The sequence below is a fragment of the Cygnus atratus genome, chromosome 33 (genome assembly GCF_013377495.2).
Source record: "Cygnus atratus isolate AKBS03 ecotype Queensland, Australia chromosome 33, CAtr_DNAZoo_HiC_assembly, whole genome shotgun sequence".
In the NCBI taxonomy this organism is placed as follows: domain Eukaryota; kingdom Metazoa; phylum Chordata; class Aves; order Anseriformes; family Anatidae; genus Cygnus; species Cygnus atratus.
In genome coordinates this window covers 540,477-564,887 of record NC_066394.1, presented here as the reverse complement: position 1 = coordinate 564,887, position 24,411 = coordinate 540,477, and the positions used below count along the sequence as shown (strand labels likewise).

Below are 24,411 nucleotides of genomic sequence, written 5' to 3'. Positions count from 1 at the left end.
TACCCGGTGTGCAATGAGACAATCAATCCACACACTAGGTCGAGACAGTGTTTATTTCAGAATCCCACAAGTCTGGGCGCCAGGAGGTTTCCCTCTAAGCTGGAAGACCTCCGTGTCTCACTTGTCTCTTATTGCTACATTTACATGTTAGTACAATCCTTTAACTTCTAATCAGTTAGAATTAGAATTAGAATTAGAATTATTTAGAATTAGAATTAGAATTAGAATTAGAATTAGAATTAGAATTAGTTAGTACAATCCTCTAACTTCTAATTAGTGTACGGCTGACTTGACAAAATCATTCTGCACATCCTCAGAGGGGAAGGGTCTCTTGTTGGGTTGGGGTCTCCCAGCCAATGATTTTTTTTTTCTATTATAATGAGGATAGTTCACGGATAGTTCACTTTAATATATTTGTTTTTCAGCCAATTATTTTAACACAGCAAGCTGAGCTCCCCCCTCTCCCCGCCCCCCCCCCCCAAGCTCCCTAGGGCTCCAGCCTGAACCCCCCGGTCCTGCACCATAGCTGTGATTGACTTTTTGAATCCTCTGCTTCTGCCTGTGAGAGAGGAACAGCACTGAGCCCCGGCCCAGGAGCTGACAGAGGAGCCTCATCAGCGCCCGAAGTGGAGGATGGCACCACTGTGCTGGGTGCCCGAAGAAATAACCAGAGCCCCAAGATTGCCCCAGTGCCAGGCAGAGGCTGGGGACATCAGCACCAGCCACGTGTCACGGCCAGGCTTGGGGCCTCCCAAAGGTGTCCCAGCTCCTCATACAGCCCCTCCAGCCCCTGCCTTCCTCCTGCAACCCTCTGCCTCACCCACCCAGGCACTTTACCCTGCTTGCTCTTCCAGACAGCAAATCCGACCAGGGCAGCGATGACAGATGTGATGGTGACGGCCACCTCCGCTACGATGGGGATCAGGCTGGGCTGTGGCTCTGGGGGAAATTAGGGCTGTCAGGAGGGGAAGGGGGCGCCCCAGAACACCCCAGCCCCACGTGCCTCATGCTGCTGGGCTCAGGACCAGGACCCCCAGCAGCAGCAGCCCCACCCCCGTTGCCCCCCCGTGGGCACCATGGAAACTTCGTCTTCCAATGGCGGCTGGAAGCTCTCCTGACGTCACCGGTTGCCGGGCAGATCCCGGTCCCGAGCATTGCGAGACACAATGTGCCCTTAGTGGAGCCGTGTTAGCTGTCACCAATAACCTCTGTGACCTCCATCAGCCTTGGCTAATTTCCAGGAGAATCTGCTCCGCTATTTGGCTGGGCACAAAAGTGAGACTGACTGGCTTGTAGTTCCCTGGGTCTTCCTTTTTTTTTTTTTTTTTCCCTTTTTAAAAATGGGTGTTATGTTTCCCCTCTTCCAGTCAGTGGAAATTTCATTGGGCTGCCACAGCTTCTCAATTATAATGGACAGTGGCTTAGCAGATATATTCAACAGTTTCTTCAAGACCCACAAATGTATCCCATCAGGTCCCATGGCCTTGTGCACCTTTAGTTTCTTTAGATGGTCTAGAACCTGAGCTTCTCCCCTTTGCACCTCACAGACCCCATGGGACACCCATTTCCCCCCTGCCCATAGATTCCTCATTTTCCCCCTGCCTCCTAGGGTCCCATACCCTCCACAGCCCCGTAGCCCCCACCCGCCACTGCCCTGTAGACCCTCATATCCCATTTCCCCACAGCACCCTCCCCTTCTGTTTCCCCTCATCCACGTGGATCCTTGATCAGGGTCGATGCCCTTGGGGCCTGTGGGTGAACCTAGACATCCACCCCCCCCCCCCCAGTTAATGATTGACCCTCACTCCAGTGTCCTTGTGTCCCTGGCCCTGGCAGCCTCACAACATCAGTGCCATGGGGTCTTGCTGGGCCTTTGGCCTCCTCCTCCTCCTCTTCTTCCTGCCACTGATGGGGGGCAATGCCCAGGACCCTGAGTATGGGGCTATGAGGCACCTATGGGACTGGGAGGGTGGGCTATGGGGTTGGGGGTGACTGTGGGGCATCTGCGGGGCTGGTGGGGACTATGAAGGCCCTACAAGGTCTGTGAGAGACTACAGGGCAGCTATGGGGCTGGGGAGGCTGTGGGACTGGGAGCAACTATGGGGCAGCTATGGGGTTGGGGTGCTATGGAGCCTTGTGGGAATGGGGGTGGATTACTGTGCACCTGTGTGGCTGGAGGGGGGGGGTTACAGGTCTGGGGCTGTATGGGGTTCCAATGGGGTCTGGGAGGGGTTATGGACCTCTATGGGGACTGTGGCATCAGGGTGCTTATGGGGTCTGTGAGGGACTGTGGGACACCTGTGGGACAGGGGAGGCTAAGAAGCAGCTCTGGGGCTGGTGGCAGCCATGGGTCAGGCAATGCCTCCCCCAGGCTTGTGCTGGTGGCCCCTCGGCGTGCGGCTCTTGGGGCACCCCTGGGGCTGCTGGTGGCAGCTGTGGGGCCGGTGACCGGGACAGTGACAGCATGGCCTGAAGGCAGCCGTGGGGCAGGGCCCTGTGCACCCCCGACCCCCTTCTCCCTTGCATCCCACAATGACTTCAACCAGCTCCTGCACATTGAGGTACTGGGACATGGGGGCACTGGGGGCATGGGGCACTAGGGGACATCCTTGTGGAGCACAAGGACTCTGGGACATTGTTACGGGGTAGGGGGATTGAGGACACCCTCACAGCACACAGGGACACAAAAACGTCCCTGTGGGCCGTGGGGACACAAGGACACGTGCCCCTACATCCTTTGGGTCTCCCCTTCCCATGTCACCCTACACCTCTTCCCTGGAGCCCCCATGCCTCCAGTGTCCCCCCTGCCCCCCAATGTCTCCTGTGTCCCCCATGTCCCTCCCCATTCCCCATGTTTCTGCCATGTCCCTCAGTGGCCCCCTATGTCCCCCTGTGTCCAACCCTGTCCCCCATGTTCCCCCTGATGTCCCAATTCCCTCCGTGTCTCCATTTCCCTCTATGTCCCCATGTCCCCCCCCCATGCTCCCCTATGTCTCCTGTGTCCCCAATGTCCCCCATGTTCCTCCCTATCTTTCATGTCCCCCCATATCCCTCCATATCCCCCCTGCCATGTCCCCATTTTCCCCCTGTCCCCATGTTCCCTGCATCCCTCCATGTCTCCCCAGTGTCCCCATGTCTTCTGCAGGTCACCCCAGTGCAGGCCGAGCGCTGTGGGGTGCTGCGGGGGGCCGGGGGCCGGGTGCTGCTCCTGGAGGCCCAGAGCGCCCAGCTGCCTCCCCCCGGCACCCGGCTGGTGCAGGTGGCCCTGGGGGGGTCCCGGGGCCACCTGATCATCCAGACCGACAAACCCCTCTACGCCCCCCGCCAGACAGGTGAGCCCCTGCCCACCAGATTCATCCCAGATCTACCCACATCCCCCCCCCCAATTCACCCTGAATGCCCCAACCCCCTAAATCCATCCCCAATCCATCCCGAATTCCACCCTCAATCCCCCAGATCCACCCCAATCCAACTGGCCCAAATCCACCCAATTTTCCAAATCCCTCCCAAATCCTCTCCAAATCCTCCAAATCCATCCCAAATGTCCCCCATGCAGCCAAAACCACCAAATTCCCCCTAAATCCTTTCCAAATCCCCTAAATCTGTTCAGAATGCTCCCAACCTCCCAAATCTATCCCAAATCCACCAAATTTCCCCTTAAATCAACCCTTATCCCCCAAATCCACCCCTAATCTTCCCGATCCATCCAAATCAGCTCAAAACCTCCCAACCCCTCCAATTCATCCCAAATCCTCCCACTTCCATCCCAAACACCCCCAATCCACCCAAATATCCCCAGATGCCCTCATTCATCCCCCATACAGCTCTCTGCATGTCTATATATCCCTTCTTGCACCACATACCCCTCCACGAGCTTCCTATATTCTATATTCCTATATTCTTCTACAACCCCCTGTACCTGTTATACCTCCACATGTCCCTACATATTATTCTGCACCCCTATAGATCTTCCTGCACCCCTATATATTACCCTGCAGCCCATAGAGCTCCCTGCAACCCCATAAACCCTGCAAGTTCCCATATGTCCCTATGTCCCCAGTGCGCTTCCGTGTCTTCTCCATGGACCCTGACCTGCAGCCAAACCCCGAACCCATCCTGGTCACCATCACGGTATGGGCCCTATGGGACTGTCGCTATGGGGTGGCCCTATGGGGCTGGGACAGCCTATAGAGCTGGGGCTGTTGTGCTAGTGTAGCCCTATATGGGTTATGGTTATGGAGCAACCCTATGAGGCTGGGGTGGCCCTATAAGGCTGGGGCTGTGGGACAGTCCTAGAGGATTTGGGTGACCCTAGAGGGCTGGGGTTTTGGGGCTGAGTTTGGGCCCTATACTCACTCTGTGCTCCCCAGAACCCTCTGGGGGCACGGGTGCGAGAGGGACAGCGGGTGCCCCTGGACACGGTGCTGAGCGACCAGCTGGTGCTGCCTGACATTGCCCTGTGAGTGGGGTGGGGGGGACTATGGGGCTGGGGGGACTATGGGGCAGTAGGGGGGACACGGGGTGGTAGTGGGCTGTGGGGTGGTATGGGGGGGATATGGAGCTGTGGGGCTATAGGAGGCTGAGGAGGGCTGCAGAGGTTTGTGGAGTGTTATGGGGGCTGTATTTTTGGGGTACTGGTGAGGCTTAGTTGTGCACAGTGGGGTGTCATGGGGCTACAAGGGGTTGGGAGCTATGGGGTCTATAGAAGGGCTATAGGTGGCTGGGGGTTATGGAGGCTGTAGGGAACTAGGAGCCATGGGGGTTAGAGGGGAATATGGGGGGCTACAGGCAGAGCTAAAGGGGGCTGGGGGCCGCAGGTGAGCTGGAGGGGTGTGGGAACTATGGGGCTATTGGGGGTACTATAGGGGCCATAAAGGACTTATAGGGGACCACTGAGGCCATAGGGGCCATAAGGGGCTATTGGAGACTATAGGGGTGATATGGGGGCTATTGGGAACCATAAGGGCTACAGGGGGCTAAAGGAGCTATAGGGGGCTATAGGGGGGCTATAGGGGACCATAGGGGCTACAGGTGCCCCCATGTGCCCCAGGCCGGGGACGTGGCATGTGCGGGCCCAGCTGGCGGCCAGCCCGGACACCAATGGCTCAGCTGCCTTCGAGGTGCGCAAGTACGGTGAGTGGGGGTCTAGGGGGTGGGCAGAATGGACCCCTGGCTGGGGACCAGTGCTGGGTAAGGGGTTCCCCTAATGTCTGCATCCCCCCAAAAACCCCACTGCCTCCCCCAGCCCTGCCTGGCTTTGAGGTGCGGATCCGCCCCGAACCACGCTTCGTGGTGCTGAGCAAGCCTGAGCCGGCCCCACTGCGCGTCCACCTCCACGTCCAGTATGAATCCAAACCCCCCGGAACCCCCCAAATCCCCCTTAAAGAACCCCAGGGACCTCCCGATCTGCCTGGGATGCCCGAAATCCTCCTTATGTCCTTCCAGCTCCCCCCCAACCCCCAGATCCACAACCCCCTAGGACCCCCATCCTCATGGTATCCCCCAATCCCCCCCCGGGGCCCCCCAAATCCCCTCTGTGACTCCCAACAGCCCCCACGACTCCTCAAAGCTCCTCCAGGACCCCTCCAAAGCCCTTTTGGACCCACCCCAGCCCTCCCCATCTCTCTCACCCCTCCCAGGACCCCAACCCCTTCCCGTGAACCACCCACCCCAGGACTCCTTTTGGGCCTCCTCAGCCCCCCAAACCCTCCAGGGGACCCCACATCCACCCTGATCCCCCCCCAGCTGCCTCCCCTGCCCTTCTGGGCCTCCCCCAACCCCAACCGACCCCTGACCCTGGATGACCTTTGCGGTTCCCCCCAACTCTATTGATCTTTGGGGACCCCCAGGTTCCCCGGCGGGGCACCCGTAGGGGGTCACGCGCAGCTGCGTGTGGGGCTCCTCAATGCCGGGGGCCAGGGGGGACAATTCCTGCGGGGACTGGAGCAGCAGTGCCGGGTGAGCATCACCCCGGGACCCCCAAAACCCCCGGGGGAAGACCCCAAATTCCCCCACCCCTCCCAGCCTTGGGACCCCCTAAACGTGGGCGCGCCTCAATTCCCCATTCATTCTTCTGCCACGCCCCTCTCCGCCGGCCCCGCCCACCGTTGCTGGCCCCGCCCACCGTTGCTAGGTGACCGAAAGCCACGCCTCCCTGGACGTGTCCCTGCTGGCCGTGGCCCGTGCCCTTGGCGTGGCGCTGCCCGACCTGCGGGGGGCGCGCTTGCGCCTGGCGGTCGCTGTGGTGGAGGCGCAAGGTAGGGCGGGGCTAGGGGCGGGGCTAGGGAGGAGGCAGGGCCTGGAGCAGGCAGGGGGTGAGGCTAGGAAACGGGGGGGCGAGGCCACGATGATGGGGGTGTGGTTGGGTGGGGGGGCGTGGCTAGGGTGGTGGGGGCGTGGCTGGGTTGGGCCTTAATGGGCTGTGTCCCTGCGGGGCCGTGGGTTCGAGTCCACCCCGGGCTGACCCCTGTGACACTGGGTGCAGGCGGGGAGCTGGTGGAGCAGGAGGCAACGGTGGCCCTGGTGGCCTCGCCCTGGGCCCTGGACCTGGCTGAGACACCCCGGTTCTTCGTGCCGGGGGCTCCCTTCACCCTCCTGGTGAGCTCGTGGGAAACGTGCAAGCCCTCATGCATGCTTGTGCGAAGCCGTGTGAGCCCTTGTGTGTGGTGGTGCACGCTCGTGCGTGCTTGTGGGAGGTGGTGCGTGCTTGTGTACAGCTCTGCAAGCCCCTGTACGTCGGTGGTGCATCCTTGTGCGGGGTTGTGCATGGTCATGCAAGCCCTTCTGTGTGGTGGTGCATGCTTGTGCATGCTTGTACAAGGCTGTGCAGGGAGGTGGGCGTGCATGCCTGGGGAACACTCATGCATGCTCGTGCAAGGGGGTGCACAGTTGTGCACACTTGTGCAAAGCTTTGTGCACATCCTTGTTTTTGAACACTGCTCCCCACAGGGCCGGGTGCTGCAGGCTGGGGGAGAGCCAGCCCCTGGCATCGGGGTGCGGGTGACAGTGGGTGTGACAGGGGCCACCCCCCCATCCCCCATCGAGTTTCGGGCTGACACCACCGGTGCCATCGTCATCCCCATCAACATCCCCAGTGGAGCCACGGCCCTCGACCTCAGTGTGAGTGGGGACACAGGGACAAGGGGACGTAAGGGGACATGGGGGGACATATGGGGACATGGGGATATGGGGAGACATGGGGAAATGGGGGGACATTGGTACATGGGAATATGGGGACATGGGGATATGGGGGGACACTGGTACATGGGAATATGGGGACATGGGGACATGGGGGGACGTTGGTATATGGGGATATGGGGACATGGGGGGACATTTGGACGAGGCGATATGGGGACATAGGGACAAGGGTACATAGGGGTATGGGGACACAGGAGCATGGACATATGAGGGCATGGGGGGACATAGGGACATGGGGACATGAGACTATAGGGATAAGGGGACATAGGGGACATTGGGGACAGGGGGACACAGAGGCCACGGGGACATGGGGGGACACGGGGAGCATGGGGTGCTGTGGGGGACTGCAGGAGAAGGAAGGGGACCCGGCTGCCATGAGTGCTCTGGGTCCCCCCCAGGTTGAAGCGGGGCAGGCAGATGGCCCCCCGGCCCGGGCGCAGATGACGGTGGTCCCAGTGGAAGCAGTTTCGGGGCGCTTCCTGCTGCTAGGGGGCCCGGGGGGACCCCTGCAACCTGGGGAGATGCTGAGGCTGCAGCTGCGTGACCTGGGCCCCCCTCCGGCCCCCCGCCTCTTCCACGTGCTGGTGAGCCCCACACCCACATGACCCCTTGGCATCCGCCCGCTCCCTCAATGGGGACCCCCTGGAAGCCCCCCCAGGGACCTCTGCAAGCCCCCGGGGCCATGAGTGCGTGTGGGTGCACGGCATGTGCTGCATGTGCGTGTTGCAGGGTGCATGCATGTGTGTCATGCGTGCATGTCGTGCGTTGGGTTGCATGGTGCACGATGCACACTGTGTCACATGCATGGTGCACGTCCCGTGTGCAGATCCTGTGTGAAAGGCATGCATTGCGTGCTATGTGTGTATGTTGTATATGTGCATGGTGTGCATTGCACATTATTCACACATGTTGTCATGTGCATGGTGTGCGTTGCATGTTATATGTGCATGTTGCCATGACTGCATGTTGTGGGTTGCATGTTGCATGTTGCACATGGTGTTGCATGCATGTTGCATGTTGCACATGGTGTTGCATGCATGTTGCATGTCCCATGTGCACGCTGCACGTGCGTGCTGTGCATTGCATGTTGTGCGCGCATGCTGTCAAGCACGCATCTGTGTTGCATGTTGCAGGTTGCATGCACTGTTGCACGCGCATGTTTTGTAGTGTGTTGTGAGTGCATGTTGCACGCACGTCGTCCTGAACATGCATATCACGCACTGCATGCTGCATATGCACATTTGCATGCCATATGCTGCATGCCATGTGTTGCACGGATGCCCCTTGTGTTACACCCCACGGGCTCCCTGCTTACCACCCCCTGTCCCTTGTCCCCTTGTCCCCATGTCCCCACGCAGGCAGTGGCACGGGGGCGGCTGGTGGCGGCCCAGGCGGTGCAGAGGGGGACGGTGACGGAGGTGACGCTGCCGGTGACACCCGCCATGGCCCCGCGGCTCCGTGTCGTCGCCTTCTTCCAGGCCGGGGGGCAGCTGGTGGCGGCCAGCTGGGGGGCACCTGTGGGGGATTCCTGTGGTGGCCAGGTGCTACTAGGGGCACTGGGACATACTCGGGGCGGGGGGTGGGGGGGGGCTGGGAGCTGCTGGGAGCACTGGGATGTACCGGGGGGAGGGACTGGGTGCTGCTGGGGGCACTGGGAAATACTGGTGGGGGGGAACTAGGAGCTGTTGGGGGTACTGGGACATACTGGGGGGGGGGGGGACTGGGAGCTGCTGGGGGCACTGGGACATACTGGGAGCACAGGGAGGGCAACAGGGGGACCAGGAGCTGCTGGGGCAGTGGGAGCACTGGGGGTACTGGGAACAGCTGGGTGCACTGGGAGCACTGGGAGCTGCCGATGCCCATACTGGTGCACACTGGAGCAGCAGGGCTGTGGCAGGTGCGGGTAGTGGTGCCCCCACCAGGGCCCGACCTGCGTCCCCAGGCCTCCCTGACGGTGACGGTGACCACGGGGACCCCAACCACCGTGGCCCTGGGGGCCATCGACATGGCCGTGCTGGCGCTGGAGCCACGGCACCGCCTTGGCCCTGCCAAGGTGACACCCCAAACCCCAAACCTTGCACCCCCAAAACCTGGGGACCCCCCCTGAAAACCCAGCACCCCAAAACCCCAAGTCCTGGTGACCCCAAACCCCCCATACCCTCATCCCGAAACCTGACACCCCCAAACCTCACAGCCCCCAGCCCTGGGGACCCAAAACTCGCTGTCCTAAAGCTTGAATCCCAGCACCCCAAAACTTAAAAAAACAGCCCCCCCCCAACCCAGGGTCCCCAAAACCCAGCACCTGCCAAAAAAACGGCACCCCAAAACCCCAAAGCTGTGAGGACACCAAACCCAGACCTCCCCCAAACCCCCCAAACCATGCACCTTGAAATCCAATACCCCAAAAACCTCACACCCCTAAACCCCCAAAACCCAGGACTTCCACACACCTAAATCCTGGGAACCCCAAACCCAGCTCCCTAAAACCCCCAAACCCTCAGTGACGCCAAAGCCTACCGCACCCCCAAACCTGATGGTGATGCCCCAAATCCCCCTGTACCCCAAAACCCAGAACCCCAAGTCCCAGGGACCCTCAAAACCCCTCGGTCCCCCCTAAATCCCATGGACCCCCCTAGTATTCCCCAAATCCCTGGGACGCTTTGGTGATGCCTTGTGGAAATGGGACCCTGGGGATACGTTGGGGACACGTTGGGGACATGGGGTGACTCCCCCCCATGCCTTCCAGGTGAAGGCAGTTTTGGGCAGCAGCGATTTGGGGTGCAACCCTGGGGGGGGACCCAATGTTGCTGGGATCTTCAGGGCTGCGGGACTTGTGCTGGGGATGGGGGGAGCCACCCCTCCCCTGGGACCAGGTGAGTAGGGATGAGGATATGGGGGACATGGGAGGGTGCGGGGGACATAAGGGGACACGAGACATGGGCAGGCATGGGGGGACATGGGGGGCATGGGGGGCACATGGGACAATGTGGGGGATGTGAGGGACATGGGAAGATATGGGGGACACTGGGGGACATGGGCCATGGGGGGGACATGAGGATATAGGGGACATGGGGGTATGGAGTGGATATGGGGACATTGGGACAAAGGCATCATGGGGGACATGGGGTTATAGGAGTATGGAATGGGGAGGGACATGGGGATACGGGAGGATGTGGGGACATTGTGACATGAGGACATGGGGGACACGGCTATGGGGGGGATGTGGTGACATTGGGACATGGGGATATGGGAGACGTGGGGACGTAAGGGGTCATGGGGACCTGGGTGGCATGAGGATATGGTGGCATTGGATGTCCCCCTCCCTAGGTCCCGGCTGTCCCTTGTCCCCTCCCCGCCAGCGGCGCTCGCTGGAGCTGCTGCAGCTGCTGGAGGAGAAGGGTGAGTGCTCAATGTCACCTTGTCCCTGTGCCACTGCATCCCCGTGTCCTCCTGCTGCCCTCCAGTCCCAGCCCCTCGACCTGTCCCCCTCAGTGGTGGCTTTCAGCAGTGGTCTTGTCCCCATCCCTGTTCCCAGGTCCCCACATATCCTCCTGCCATGTGCCACGAGTGACCCTTGTCCCCATCCCCATTCTTGTCCCTGCATGCCATGGCCATGGTGTCACCTCTGTCCCCATGTGTCCCCGTGGTATCACCCATGTCTGTGTGTATCCCCATGACATCCTGTCCCCATATACATCCCTGAGATGCATGGTGTCACCCGCGTCCTTGGTGTCCCCATGGTGTCACCCACATCCCCATGCATTCCCATGGTGTCACCCAAGTGTCCCCACATGTTCCCATGGTGTCACAGATGTCCCCACGTCCCCACTACATGTGGCATTGCCCATGTCCCCATGTGTCCCGAAGGTTGTGACCCTCATCCCCATGTGTCTCTGTGGTGTCACCCTGACATGTCCCCATGTCCTCTTGTGTGTGTGTCCCACACCAACTGGGTGTGTCCCCACGTTCCCACAGCGGGGCAGTGGCGGGGTGACCCAGCGACATGGCGCTGCTGCCGGGACGGGGCGACAGCGCTGCCACTGCGGGTGACGTGTGACCAGCGGGGACAGCGGGTGACAACGGCCGGGGGGTGTCGTGATGCCTTCCTGCACTGCTGCGCTCTGGCCCGTGACTTGCGCCGGCGGGGACGACCCGGGGGGTTGGCACGAGGTGAGCACGGGTGGCGGTACATGGGGACATCCCAGATTTGGGGTCCCTGTGGGTGGTGATGCATGGGGACTTCCCAGATTTGGGGTCCCCGTGGGTGATGGTGCATGGGGACAGCCCAGGTTTGGTGTCCCTGTGGGTGGTGGAGCGTGGGGATATCCTGGACATGGGTACCCCATGGGTGGTGGGGACATCTCAGATGTGAGGTCTCCATGGGTGGTGGTGCATGGGGACATCCCAGATTTGGGGTCCCCATGGGTGGGTGGCAGTGCATGGGGACATCCTGGACAGGGGGTCCCCCATGGGAGGTGCTTCATGGGGAAAACCCATACATGGGATCCCCATGGGTGGTGGCACATGGGGACATCCTGCACATGGGTACCCCTTGGGTGGTGGTGCGTGTGGACATCCCAGATTTGGGGTCCTCGTGGGTGGCAGTGTGTGGGGACATCCTGGACACGGGGACCCTGGGGGTGGCAGTGCTTGAGGACATCCCGGACGTGGGGTTCTCTGGGTCCTGCAGTGCTGGAGGCAGCACTGGAGCAGCAGCTGCTGGACGACGAGGAGGTGCCGACCCGGAGCTTCTTTCCTGAGAGCTGGCTCTGGCGCAGGGTCCCTGTCGATGGCTCCGTTCGGTGAGAATGCAGGGACACCCAATGTCCCCCCAGCCCCGTGTCCCTGTGTCCCCATGTCCATGTGTCCCACATCTCTGTATCCCCAGGATCTCGGTACTGCTCCCTGACTCCATCACCACCTGGGAGATTCAGGCTGTTGCCATCATCCCCGGCCTGGGTGAGTGTCACCACCTGCCTTGGTGGCCCCATGTGGTGGCTTCTCCCAGTGGTGACCTGTCCCGTCCATGTCCCCACCCCCCTGTGGTATCCCCGTGTCACCCTTTCCTGCTGCCCCTGTCACTCCTCAGTGACATGGCCACCCCATGTCATGCCACCATCCCTTGTTCCCCATGGTGTCACCAAAGGGCAGTGTCCCCATGTCTCCCATGTCCCCCCATATCACCCCCACGTCCTCATGTCCCTATGCTGTCTCCATCTCCCCCATGTCCCTGAATGTTCCCAAGTTTCCGTGGTGTCCCCATGTCCTTCCACGTCCCCATGACCCCCGTGCCCCCGTGTCCATGTGTGTGTGTCCCTGCCCCATGGTGACGGGGTGCTTGCAGGGCTGTGCGTGGCTGTGCCCCAGCGGGTGACGGTGACACAGGACGTGCGCGTCGCCCTGCGGCTGCCCCCCAGCACCCGCCCCCGTGAGCAGCTCCAGCTCCAGCCCCTCATCCACAGCAGGCTGCCCCGCAGCATCAACGTGAGCTCCCCAAACCCCCCGGACACCCCATAGGCACCCTCTGCCCCACAGAAACTCCTTCTTCCCTAGAGGTACCCCCTGCATCATAGATAACCATCTGCCCCCATACATACCCACTGTCCCATAGATACCCCTTTCCTTCCAACAGATACCCCAAAGATCCCCCCTCTGCCCCATAGATATCCCTCTGTGCTCCCTGGACACCCCATGCCCTATAGATATCCATTCTGCCCCATAGATAACCCTGTGACACGCAGATACCCCTTGTGCCCTGTGCATCCTTTTGTACCCTTCTGACCCATAGACACCTGCTGCCCCATAACCACCCTTAGCCCCTACCCGTCCGGTGGCGGCGTGGGTGACATTGATGGTGATGCAGGTGACAGTGACGCTGTCAGTGGCTGAGGGCGTGTGCGCGGCGCTGGACGGGGCCCCCCAGAACCTAGAATTGCCTCCAGGGGGGGCTATTGCTGTGCCCCTCACCTTGGTGGCCTTGCACCCTGGGGATGTTCCCATCACTATCACTGCCCGCGGGCCCTGGGGGCTGAGTGACCGTGTCACCCGCATCCTCCACGTCGAGGTGAGAATTGGAGGTGTGGCCCCTCCTGTCACCTGGATCCCTTCCTGGTCACCGGGGTCCCCTCCTGCGTCCCCTGGACACTGGGGTCCCCTTGGGGTTCAGGGACACCAAGTCCTTGGTGGCCCTGGTCACTGGGGTCCCCTTGGGGCTTTGGGACCCAGGGTCCGTGGTGGTCCTGGACACTGGGGTCCCCTTGGGGCTCAGAGACTCAGGGTTCTTGGTGGCCTTGGGCTCTGGGGTCCCTTAAGGCTCAGGGACGCTGGGTTCTTGGTGGTCCTGGACATTGGGGTCCCCTTTGCACTCAAGGACACCAGGTCCTTGGTGGCCCTGGGCACTGGGGTTCCCTTGGTGCCTGGGGACATAGGGCCACTGGTGGCCTGGATACTGGAGTCCCTTTGGTGCCTGGGGACACGGGTTCCCTACTGATACCTGTTCCCGTAGCCCGAGGGTGAGCTGCACCTGGAGGAGACCAGCTACGTCCTGGACACCGACAGTCAGTCTGAGGACTCAAGGGTCCAGCCTGGGGCACCCAGGTGACCGGGGGGGACGCACAGGGTTGTGGACCCCCTGACGCACTGTCCCTGCAGACAAGCAGGGCAGGACCCTGGAGCTGCCGGGGGATGTCCCAGCCGAGATTGTCCCCGATGGGGATTTCAGCATGAGCATCCGCATCACCGGTGTGCGGGGACATTGGGATGGGGACATGGGGACGGGGATACAGGGATGGAGTTATGGTGGGGACGTGGCATTGGGTGTTGGGAACATGGTGGGGACATGATGGTGAGGATGTGGTGGGCATCTGGTGGTGGGGACATGGGGACAAGTGGGGACATGGGGATGGGGACACAGGGTGGGGACATGGGGACCATGCAGACATGGAGGTGGGGACATGGGGATGTGGGGATGGTGGGGACATAGGGATGGCTGTTGGGGATGTGGGGGTGGGGACATGGGGGCAGGGGACAAGCAGTGGGGATGGGGGAGAGAGACTTGGGGGTGGGTATTGGCAACATGGTGGGGCCACAGGGGGGGACAGGGGTACGTGGTGGTGGGGACAGGAGGGACAAGGGGACATGGGGAATGTAGGGATAGGAAGATGTGAGAACGGGGGTATGTGAGGACAGCGGGACATGGGGATAGGGTGGTGGGGACATTTGGTGTCCAGCCCTGATCATATCTCTGTCCTTGCCCCTGTGTGTCCCCATATTCATGTGTGTGGCCATGCCCCCATGTGTGTCCCCGTGCCCCTGTGTGTGCCCCCGTGCATGTCCCACGGGTGTCTGTGTCCCTACGTTCCCCCATGCCCATGTGCACGTCGCCATGTCCCTGTGCATCTCCCCATGCCTGTCCCTGCATCTCCTGCGCATGTCCCCATACACGTTTGTGTCCCTGTGTACACCCCCCACTCATGTCTCCATGCCCACCACACATCTCCATGCACATCCCCATGCATGTCCCCTTGCATGTCCCAACGTATGTCCCCATGTCCCCCATGCACATCCCTATGTGTGTCCCCGTGCACGTCCGTATCCCAACGCATGTCCCCATGTCCCCTGTGCACGTCCCCATGCCTGTCACCGTGTCCCCTGCCCTGCACAGGCCGGGTGCCGGGCTGGGCACTGCAGGGGGCTCTGGGGGTGGGGGGGACGCTGCTGCGGGCCCCCCGGGGCTGCGGAGAGCAGTCGTTGATGGTGCTGGCCCCCGCCGCTGCTGCTCTGCGCTACCTGGATGAGAGCGAGGGGTGGGCGCAGCTGCCCTCTGGGCACCGCCAGCGTGGCCTCAGCACCCTGCAGCGGGGTGAGCGGGGCATGGGAGCACTGGGGGGGTACGGTGCCCTTTGCAGGGGTTGCAATGCTCTGTGAGGGGGGCTGCAATGCTCTACGGGGTGTGCAATGCTCTATAGGATATGCAATTAGGTGTGCAATACTGTAGGGTGGGTGTAATGATTTATGGGGTGTGCAGGATTCTATATAGGATATGCAATTAGGTGTGCAACGCTATAGGGTGCGTGTAATGCCTTATGGGGTGTGCAATGCTTTAGAGGGGGTGTGCAATGCTTTAGAGGGGGGGGTGCAATGCCTTATGAGGTGTGCAATGCTCTATAGGGTATACAATGGGGTGTGCAATGCTGTAGAGGGAGTACAATGGGGTGTGCAATGTTCTATGGGGTGTGCAATGCTCTAAGGGGTGTGCAATGCCCTGCAGGGTGTGCAGTGCTATGTGGGGGATGCAATGGGGTTTGCAATGCTCTGTGGGGTTGCAGCAGTGCGTGCAATGCTCTGAGGGAGTGCAGTGCCCTACAGGGGGGTGGAAGTCCCATGCAGGGGATTAAGGCCCCACTAGTGGCCCTGGTGACTCCCATGTCCCTAATGTCCCTAATGTCCCCACAGGCTTCGAGCGGGTGCAGAGCTTCCGCAAGAGCGACGGCTCCTACGGGGCCTGGCTGCACCGGGGCAGCAGCACCTGGTGAGGGGGGAAGCAGGGACGCGGGGACATGCTGGGGGGGACACGGGGACACGGTGGCGGCTGTCCTTGTGCAGGCTGACGGCGCTGGTGCTGCGCGTGATGGCCCTGTCCCGTCCCTACCTGCCGGTGGATGCCGATGGCCCCAGCGCGTCCCTGCGGTGGCTGCTGGGACAGCAGCGGCCGGATGGCGCCTTTGTGGAGCACGAGCCCGTGATACACCGCGAGATGCAGGTGGGTGGCCACCGGCTGTCTCGTGTCCCTGTGCCACGTCCCTGGGTGATGTCTTCCTGCTAGAGCAAAGCTCCTATGTGATGTCCCCACGTGAGGGTCCCGCGCCATGTTCCCTTGCAATGCACCTGCACAAAGTGCCCATGCAAGGCGCTGTGCAGGGTTCCTGTGTCATTGCCCCATGCAGTGTCCCCATGCAATGTCCTCATGCAGTGCCCCCATGCAACGTCCTCATGCAGTGTCCCCATGCCATGTCTCCATGCCACGTCCCCATGCAAACGTCCTCATGCAGTGTCTCCATGCAACGTCCCTACGCAATCCCCACGCAATGTCCCCACACAATGTCCCCACGCAATGTCCCCACGCAATGTCCCCATGCAGTGTCCTTATGCAGTGTCCCCGTGCAGTGTCCCTATGCAATGTCCCCCCCATGCAGTGTCCTCATGCAGCGTCTCTATGCAGTGTCCCTCTGCAGTCCCCATGCAAAGTCCCCACGCAATGTCCCCGTACAATGTCCCTATGCACCCTCCCACTGCAACCCCCCATGAGACCCTGGGTCACCCCCACCTGGCTGTCCCTGTGTCCCCAGGGCGGTGTTGGAGATCCAGGCCCAGAGGCCACTGTGTCCCTGACAGCCTTCGTGGTGGTGGCCCTGCACAGCGCCCGTGTGCTCCTGCCCCCGGACAGCCCCGAGCAGCCACTTCTGGTGTGTCCCCATCCCCTCCCCGTGTCCCCATGTCCTCTCCCTGTGTCTTCAATGCCCCCGTGTCCCCTTCTGGTCCTGTGGGCATCTTTGTGCATCCCTCACGTGTCCCCCTGTCTGTCCTTGCATCCCACTGGTGTCCTCATGCTCCCACATCCCCAAGTCCCAGTCCTGGGCCCCATCCCATGTCCCCACACCCCTGTCATATCCCCCATGTCCCTCATGCCCCAATGTCCCCCAAGTGTCCCCCATGTCCTCATGCCCCCACATATCTCCATGTTCCCCATATGTTCCCACATTCCCTCAGTGTCCCCGCATGCCCCTTGTGTCCCCAATGTCCTCCACGTCCCCCCATGTTCCCATGTCCCCCCATGTCCCAGTGTCCTCACATCCCATGTCCTGCTGCTGCAGGACAAGGCACTGTCCCAGGCATCCACCTTCCTGCGGGGCCACGTGGAGACGCTGGGGACCTTTGGGACGGCCATCACGGCCTACGCGCTGGCACTGGTGGACACCAGCCCCCCAGGGCCACAACCCGCTGTGGAGCGCTTGCGTCGCCTGGCCCGCACCGCCCACGGTGAGCACACAGCAGGGTCCCCATGGGGTCACTCCCATGCCTGAGTCCCCAGAGGTTCGTGGCTTCAGAACAACTTTCTTCCCATGGGTTGGTGGCTCCTGGACACCTGGGTCCCCATGGATTGGTGGCACCTGGATGCTTGGGTCCCCATGGGTTGGTGGCTCCTATACATTGGTTGGTGGCTCCTGGGCTCCTTCTTCCCATGGGATGTTGGTTTTGGGTGTCCTGAAGCACTGATGACCCTGCCCATGGGCACTGTCCCTTGGCAGGGGGTCGGGCACAGTTCTGGCCAGCCGGGGGTCCTGCGGCCACGGTGGAGGCGACGGCCTACGGGCTCCTAGCGCTGCTGCAGAGCCGCGATGTTGCCGGCGCCAGCCGGGTGGCCCAGTGGCTCCGCGAGCAAAGCAACTACGGCGGTGGCTTCCATTCCACCCAGGTGCCCAGGCGCTGGGGGCACTGGGACACTGGGGTCCCCTGAGGTGGGGGTATCTCAAGTGTCTGGGTCCCCTGGGACACCTGAGTGCCCTGGGCTGGATGTGACCAGGACACTTGGGTGCCCTGGCGTGAGGGTGACCCAAATACTTGAGTGTCCTGGAAACCTGGAATGCCTGGGTCACCTGGGGTGGGGGGTGACACTTGGGTCCCCAGGGGTAGAGGATCTCCTGGATAACTGTGTCACCTGTATGGCTGGGTCCCCTGGGGTGGGGGTGATGCAAATGTTTGGGTGTCCTGGACATCTGGGTGCCCTGTGACACCAGTGTACTTGAGGTGGAAGGTGCCCAGACACCGAGGTCCCTAGCCCACCTGGACTCCTGGACCCGCAGGACACGGTGGTGGCGCTGGAGGCATTGGCCCAGATGTGGCTACAATGGGGACGTGGGGCCAGATCTGGGCTCAGCCTGGGGCTCTCCTGGCCGGGGGGGATCCGAGGAGGTGCTGGGGGCACCCAGGTGACACTGGAGCCTGGCCTGGAGCCGCTGGAGCAGGAGCTTCGGGTGGGTGTCATGGAGGAACATACAGGGGGACATGGGACACTGGGGATGTGGGGGGACATATGAGGACATGGAAGACATGGGGAGATGTGAGGACATGAGGGACATAGGGCGAACAGGTTTGGGGGACATGTGGGGACATGGGTGATATGGGGAGACATGGGGGGACATGGGGGGGGACATATGGGACATGGATGACAGGGGGAGACATGAGGAACATACGAGGACCCGGTTTGGGGAACATACGGGGTCATGAAGGACATGGGAAGACATGGGGAGACATGAGGACAAGAACGACATATGGGGACCAGGTTTGGGGAATATGGAAGGACATGGAGTGGGGGACACAACTAGACATGGGGCATTGGTGTCCCTTGTTCCTTGCTCTGACCCCATATTCCTCCACACCCCCGTGTCCCCCAGGTGCCCTTGGGCAGCCCGGTGACGGTGAAGGTGGAGGGACACGGCGAGGGGACCCTCACGGTGAGTGGTGGGTCCTGGACACCGCCTCCGGTGATTGGCCCGCTCCTGGACACCGCCTCCTCTCACCGCTGTCCCCAGGTCCTGCGCCAGTTCCGCCTGATGTCGCCCCCCAACGCCACCTGCCAGGGGCTGGGCCTGGAGGTGGCCATCACCGGCCCCATACTCTACCAAGGTGAGGCCCCGCCCACACGGGCCACGCCCACTGAGGCCCCGCCCCCACTGCCCCCACCCCCTTTCTGCAAGGCTTGGCCTTTCAAGTGGTTGCCTCCTGCAGATGAAGAGGACTACGAGGACTATGAGGAGGAGGCGGAGCTTGAGGGGAGGGCGGAGCCTGCAGGAGGGGCGGAGCCTCCGGAAGGGGTGGGGCCTGCAGCAGGGGCGGGGCTTGCAGAGGCCACCGCCCCCCTGAGCCCCATGGCCTTGTGGGACGCCCGGCAGCGGCGGCGGCGGGACGTGCGCGACCCAAGTCGTGAGGTCGCCTTCCTGGTCTGCTTCTGGTGAGAGGCGGGACTGGCCATGCAGGGGCGGGACTTCCTGCTGGGCTGGGCCTGTGAGGGTTGGACTTCCTGTGGCTACAGGAAGTTGTGGGCAAGACTTCCTGCTAGGCTGGGTCTGTAAGGGACCGACTTCCTGCTGCTGCTGGAAATTGATGGCGGGACTTCCTGCTTGGCAGGATCTGTGAGGGCTGGACTTCCTGTGGCTGCCCGAAATCGGGGGCGGGACTTCCCCTTGTTTGGAGGGGCGGGACTTCCCACCACACCCATCATGGGGAGCTTCTCGTTTTGGCCACAGTTATGGGTGGGACTTCCTATTTCCATGTTTCTGTGGGCGGGACTTCCTCTTCTGCCCACCAGTTGGGGGCAGGACTTCCTGTTAGTCCTGGCCTGTGGGTGGCGTGGGTGGGACTTCCTGTTTCACTGGGGTTTCGGTGGTCTACTGGGATGGGACTTCCTGTTCTGCCTCGTGGCCCCGCCCCCTGATGGGCGGGGCTTGGCTGTAGGCGGGGCCCAGGTGCAGGGCTGGCAGGAATGGCCGTGGTCGAAGTCTCCCTGCTCAGTGGCTTCCGGCCCCACCGGCCTGACCTGGACAAGGTGGGGGGCACTTGGGTCCTCCTGGGGGCAGCGGGGGGCACGGTGGGGGGTGGTGGCAGGGAATGGGAATTTTGGGAGGGGTGCTGGAGTGGGGGGCTGTAGAGGGGTGTAAGGGTGATGGGTGGTGGGGATTTGGGGAGAGTTGGGGCCTGGGGGTGTTGGGATTTGGGGGTGTTGGGATTTGGGGGTGTGTGTGGGGGGTGGTTGTTGGTGTTTGGGGAGTGTTGGGACTTGGGGTGTTGAAATTTGGGGGTTTGGGGTTTGGGGACATGGTGGTGTTGAGGTTCGAGGGTGTAAGGCTGGTGGGTGGTGGGTTATTGGGGTTTGGGGAGAGTTGGGTCACTGGGCATGTGGTGTGGGGGATGTTGGGCCGTGGGAGTGCTCGGGGGTTGGGATGTGGGGGCGTTGGGGTGGGGGTGTGTTGGGGTGCTGGGGTGCCAGTGTCTTCCCCCCAGCTGCGGGATGTGGTTGATCGCTGGATAAGCCACTACGAGCTCGACGGGGCCCGGCTGGTGCTGTACCTGGACGAGGTGAGGGGCACAGGGGGTTGGGGGGCTCTGGGGGACAATAGGGGGGCTGGGAGGGACTGGGAGCAGTGGGGAAATGGGGATTGGGGAGGGACAGGTCCCCTGTGTCCCCATGTCCCCCCATATCCCCACACTTCCCTATGCCACCCTATATCCCCAATGTCCCTGTGGACCCCCATGTCCCTACCTGTTCCCTTGTCTCCCCATGTCCCCCCTGTACCCCACTTCCTCTCCATATTCCCCATGTCCCCAGGTCCCCCCCCAGCGCCAGTGTCTCAGCTTCGGGGCAACGCAGGATGTGGCCGTGGGGAAGCTGCAGCCCGCGATGGCGGTCATCTATGACTACTATGAGCCAGGTGGGCGGGGCCTCTGTGGGTGGAGCCCGGGGAGGGGGCGTGTCTGTTCAGACCCCACCTTCTGCCCCACCCAGCTCGGCGCTGCACCGTCTTCTACAGCGCCCCCCGCAGGAGCAGCGCTGTGGCCACCCTCTGCTCCCCGAAAGTCTGCGAATGCGCACAAGGTGGGCCCCACGTCCCCCAGACCCAGGGGACCCCCCACCCAAGAGACTCCCCACATCCTGGACCTCATCAACACACAGTCCTGGGGACTCCCACACAGGGTCCCCCCTCCACACATATTTGTGGGGTTCAAGGGGGCAGCTGGGGTTCGGGGGGGGGGGGGTAACGGTGGGGTTCAGGAGACACCGGGGTAATGGGGGGACGTGGGGTCATGGGAAATGGAGGAACACGGGGACGTGGAGGACACGGAGAGAACCTGCAACCAGGTATCGTGGTGAGGGGGGAGGAGAGCTAGGGTTTGGGGTGTCCTGTTGATGTGAGGAAGTCATGTTGATTTTGGGGGAACGCTGGTATATATGAGGGGGTGGATGCTGGGGGCTCCAGGGTTTCACCTAGCCGTATCCCCCCAAGGTGGGTGTCCCCGGGCCCAAAAGGGGTCGGAGGAGCTGACGGCCGATGATCGCCTTGACTTCGCCTGCTACAGCCCCCGCGTTGACTACGGTGAACCCCCAAAACTGCCTACACCCCCCAAACGGGCTGCACCCCTAACCAGCTGCACCCTGAACTCCACCGTAACCCCCCAAAACCCAGCGGCTCCTCCTGAGCCCCACAATTATTTCCCGGCTCTCCTTGAACCCCGGTTCCCACCCTGAACCCCGGTTGTCCCCCCTGATGCCCAAGCTTCTGCTGCACCCCTGTAACCCCTGGCACCCATAACCCTGTTGGGCTGCACCCTGTATGGGGACAATCCCTGTCCCCCGTAACCCCTGTGGTCTCCATAACTCCCGTGACCCCCGTGACCCTCGTGGTCTCCCCCTTCCCCAGCGCTGGTGGTTCAGGTGCTGACCCAAAATGAGGTCGGGGCTTTTGTGGGGTTCGAGACGGAAATCCAGGAGGTTCTGCTGATGGGTGAGATTGGGCAGACTGGGAGGGGCTGGGAGGGACGGGGGGTGGGCCTGGGGGAACTAGGAGGTGCTTTTTGGGGAGACTGGGAGGGACTGGGAGCAATGGGAAGGAACGAGAGTTGAAACTGGGAGAGACTGAGGGTTGAGACTGGGGGAACTAGGTGTGGGAGAGATTGGGTGGGTATACTGGGAGGACTGGGAGAAATTGGGGGGTGAGACTTGGGGGTATTGGGATATAGTGGGCCAAACTTGGATGGCCCTAGGCTGCATGGTATGGGGGCTGGGCCATATTGTGGGAAAACAGGTAGACTGGGGTATAATGGGAGGCACTGGATGTCCACAAGCACAGCGTGGAGAAATCTTGAGTCATAATTGAGGGTTCTGGGTTAGACTGGGCCATGCTGGGGTGGTCCTGGGCTGTAACTAGGTGTGGCTGGGCCATGCTGTGGGGCACTGGGATGTACTGGGTGATATTAGGGTGGCGCTGGGCTGTACAGTGAGGACTCTCAGCCATACTGGAAGAACCTGAGAGTACACTGGGCCATACTGGGAAAACCCGGGCAGAGCAGGCTGCGTGCTGCACTGCAGAGTTACTGGTGCATACTGGTGCAGGGCAGGATGCAGCGGCGGCCCCTGGGGAACGGCGGCGGATACTGGTGAGGGAGAGCTGCACCCTGCGCCTGCGCTCCCCCAACACCTACCTGGTGATGGGGTTGGACGGGGGGACACGGGACCCCCAAGGACGGTGAGAAGGGGCCTGAGTCCCCACGTGTCCCCATGGGCCTATGACCCTGTGTCCCCTCATGGCCCCCATATTCCCCTTTGCCCACCCCATGTACCCACATCTCCCTGTAGTTTTGTGTGCTGCCGTGTACTCACACTGCTGTGTACCCCTATGCCCCCCGTGTCCTCATGCCTCTGTGTCCCCATGCCTTCCTGTCCCCCATGTCCTCTCATATCTCTTTGCCCATGCCATGTCCCCCCCATGACCTTGTATGTCCCTGTGTCCCCATGCCTCTGTGTCCCCCTTGTCTCCATGACCCCATGTCCTCCATGCCCCCATGCCTCGTGACCCCATGCTGTCTTGTCCCCCCCATGTCCCCATGCCTCTGTGTCCCCCCTGTCTCCGTGACCCCATGTCCCCTTGACACCATGTCCCAGTGTCCCCATGACCCCCCACATCCCCATGTGACCACAACCACCATGCCCCTCCATGTCCCTGTATCCCTATGCCCCTGTGTCCCTCCCCGTCCCAATGTCCCCCAATGTCTCTGTGCCCCTTGTACCAGTGTATCCCCAATGTCCCCATGTCCCGTTGCCTTCCTGCCCCTGACCCTGTGTCCCTGTTCCTAGCCCCCAGTACCTACTGGGCCCCCAGTCATGGGTGGAGGAGGTGCCATCCCCTGCCCGCTGTGGGGCCACGCGGCTGCGGAGCCGCTGTGCCCAGCTGCAGGACTTCCGCTACCGCCTTGGCCAGCTGGGCTGCCAGCTGTGAGCCGGGGACACTTGGTCCCGTTGGAGAACACCCATGCTGGGGTCAACTGGGAGCAACTGGGATTTACGGGGGGCAACTGGGAGCAACTGGGACCACACTGGGAACAACTCAGACTGCACTGGGTGCAACTGGGACCCTACCTGGATCAATTGGGGTCAACTGGAAATAAACTAGTGTCAACTGAGACAGTGCTGGGATCACCTGGAACCATGCTGAGGCCAACTGGGAGAAGCTAGGAACTTCTAGGGCTAATTGGGAGCAATGGGGACCATGTTGGGGGACACGGGAGCTTGTAGGACCATACTGGGGGACACTGGGAGCTTCAGGCAGCACACTGAGGGAATCTGGGCCCATGCTGGAGTCAATTATCCCATTTAGTGTATGAGGGAAAGGATGTGGATGTTGTTTACTGGAACTGTGTTGGGTCAAATAAAACCACACGTGGGTCAACGGAGAGCAACTTGTACCTGCAGGGGGCAGCTGGGAGCCACTGGGAATATGTTGAGGGCAATTGGGAGCTTCTGCAACAACACTGGGGGAAACTGAGACCATGATGGGGAAAACTTGGGACATGGGGAACAATGTTGTGGAAACTGGGATCTTCTAGAACCACACTGGAGAACAACTAGAACCATGCTGGTTTCAAGCGGGAGCACAGCTGTGCCAACTAGGATCAATTGGCTACAAACTTGGAGCAACTGAGACCATGGTGGGGCAAACTGTAAGCAAATGGAACCTGCTGCTGGCATGCTGGGCATGCTGGGACCACAATGGCACAAACAGAGAGCATCTGGGACCACACTGGGGGCAACTAGTTCTATGCTATAGCCAACTGGGAGCAACTGAGTTCATGCTGAGAGCAACTAGGACTGCACTGGGTACCACTGGGAGTAATTGGGATTTGCTGGTGGCAGCCAGGAGCATCTGGGACCATTTGGGGACAACTGGGACCACAGTTGGTCAACTGGGATTAACTGGGAGTAACTGAGTCCACACTGGGGTCATAGAATCATAGAATATCCTGAGTTGGAAGGGACTCCCCAGAACCATCAAATCCATCTCCTGGCTCCACACAGGACCATCCAAAAATCAAGCCTTGCGCCTCGAGCTGCAGCAGGCTCAGGGCTGTGGCCACGTCCCTGGGGAGCCTGTTCCTGTGCCTGAC

General features: G+C 61.4%; 2 protein-coding genes across 2 annotated transcripts in view; one reads left to right on the top strand and one right to left on the bottom strand.

Annotated features, from left to right (window-relative positions):
- The window catches only part of LOC118260323 (zinc finger protein 420-like), a 337,064-nt gene that overhangs the window by 226,469 nt on the left and 86,184 nt on the right, over positions 1 to 24,411 (bottom strand). The gene's annotated exons all lie outside the window — the stretch shown is intronic.
- On the top strand, positions 1,855 to 23,432 carry LOC118260329 (complement C4-like). The gene is made up of 41 exons (XM_035570523.2): positions 1,855 to 1,934; positions 2,372 to 2,561; positions 3,146 to 3,332; positions 4,061 to 4,131; positions 4,371 to 4,459; positions 5,051 to 5,133; positions 5,246 to 5,342; positions 5,850 to 5,958; positions 6,134 to 6,257; positions 6,485 to 6,597; positions 6,949 to 7,119; positions 7,596 to 7,781; positions 8,556 to 8,738; positions 9,095 to 9,250; positions 9,944 to 10,070; positions 10,525 to 10,596; positions 11,173 to 11,367; positions 11,888 to 11,999; positions 12,086 to 12,156; positions 12,542 to 12,681; positions 13,061 to 13,261; positions 13,703 to 13,754; positions 13,849 to 13,938; positions 14,861 to 15,058; positions 15,652 to 15,727; positions 15,802 to 15,958; positions 16,545 to 16,661; positions 17,070 to 17,235; positions 17,505 to 17,671; positions 18,060 to 18,230; positions 18,651 to 18,710; positions 18,789 to 18,882; positions 18,985 to 19,207; positions 19,711 to 19,801; positions 20,257 to 20,331; positions 20,582 to 20,684; positions 20,759 to 20,848; positions 21,258 to 21,347; positions 21,672 to 21,755; positions 22,364 to 22,496; positions 23,105 to 23,432. The coding sequence occupies exons 1-41, from the start codon at positions 1,855 to 1,857 to the stop codon at positions 23,244 to 23,246; spliced, it is 5,136 nt and encodes a 1,711-aa protein (XP_035426416.2). The 3' UTR covers positions 23,247 to 23,432.

Excerpts from the sequence above, each read along its gene's own strand:
- LOC118260329 (XM_035570523.2), top strand. The coding sequence starts at position 1,855 with ATGGGGTCTTGCTGGGCCTTTGGCCTCCTCCTCCTCCTCTTCTTCCTG. Across the intron at positions 19,208-19,710 it reads GCCTTCCTGGTCTGCTTCTG|GCGGGGCCCAGGTGCAGGGC; the intron begins GTGAGAGGCGGG and ends GCTTGGCTGTAG. Across the intron at positions 20,332-20,581 it reads TGGTGCTGTACCTGGACGAG|GTCCCCCCCCAGCGCCAGTG; the intron begins GTGAGGGGCACA and ends CCATGTCCCCAG.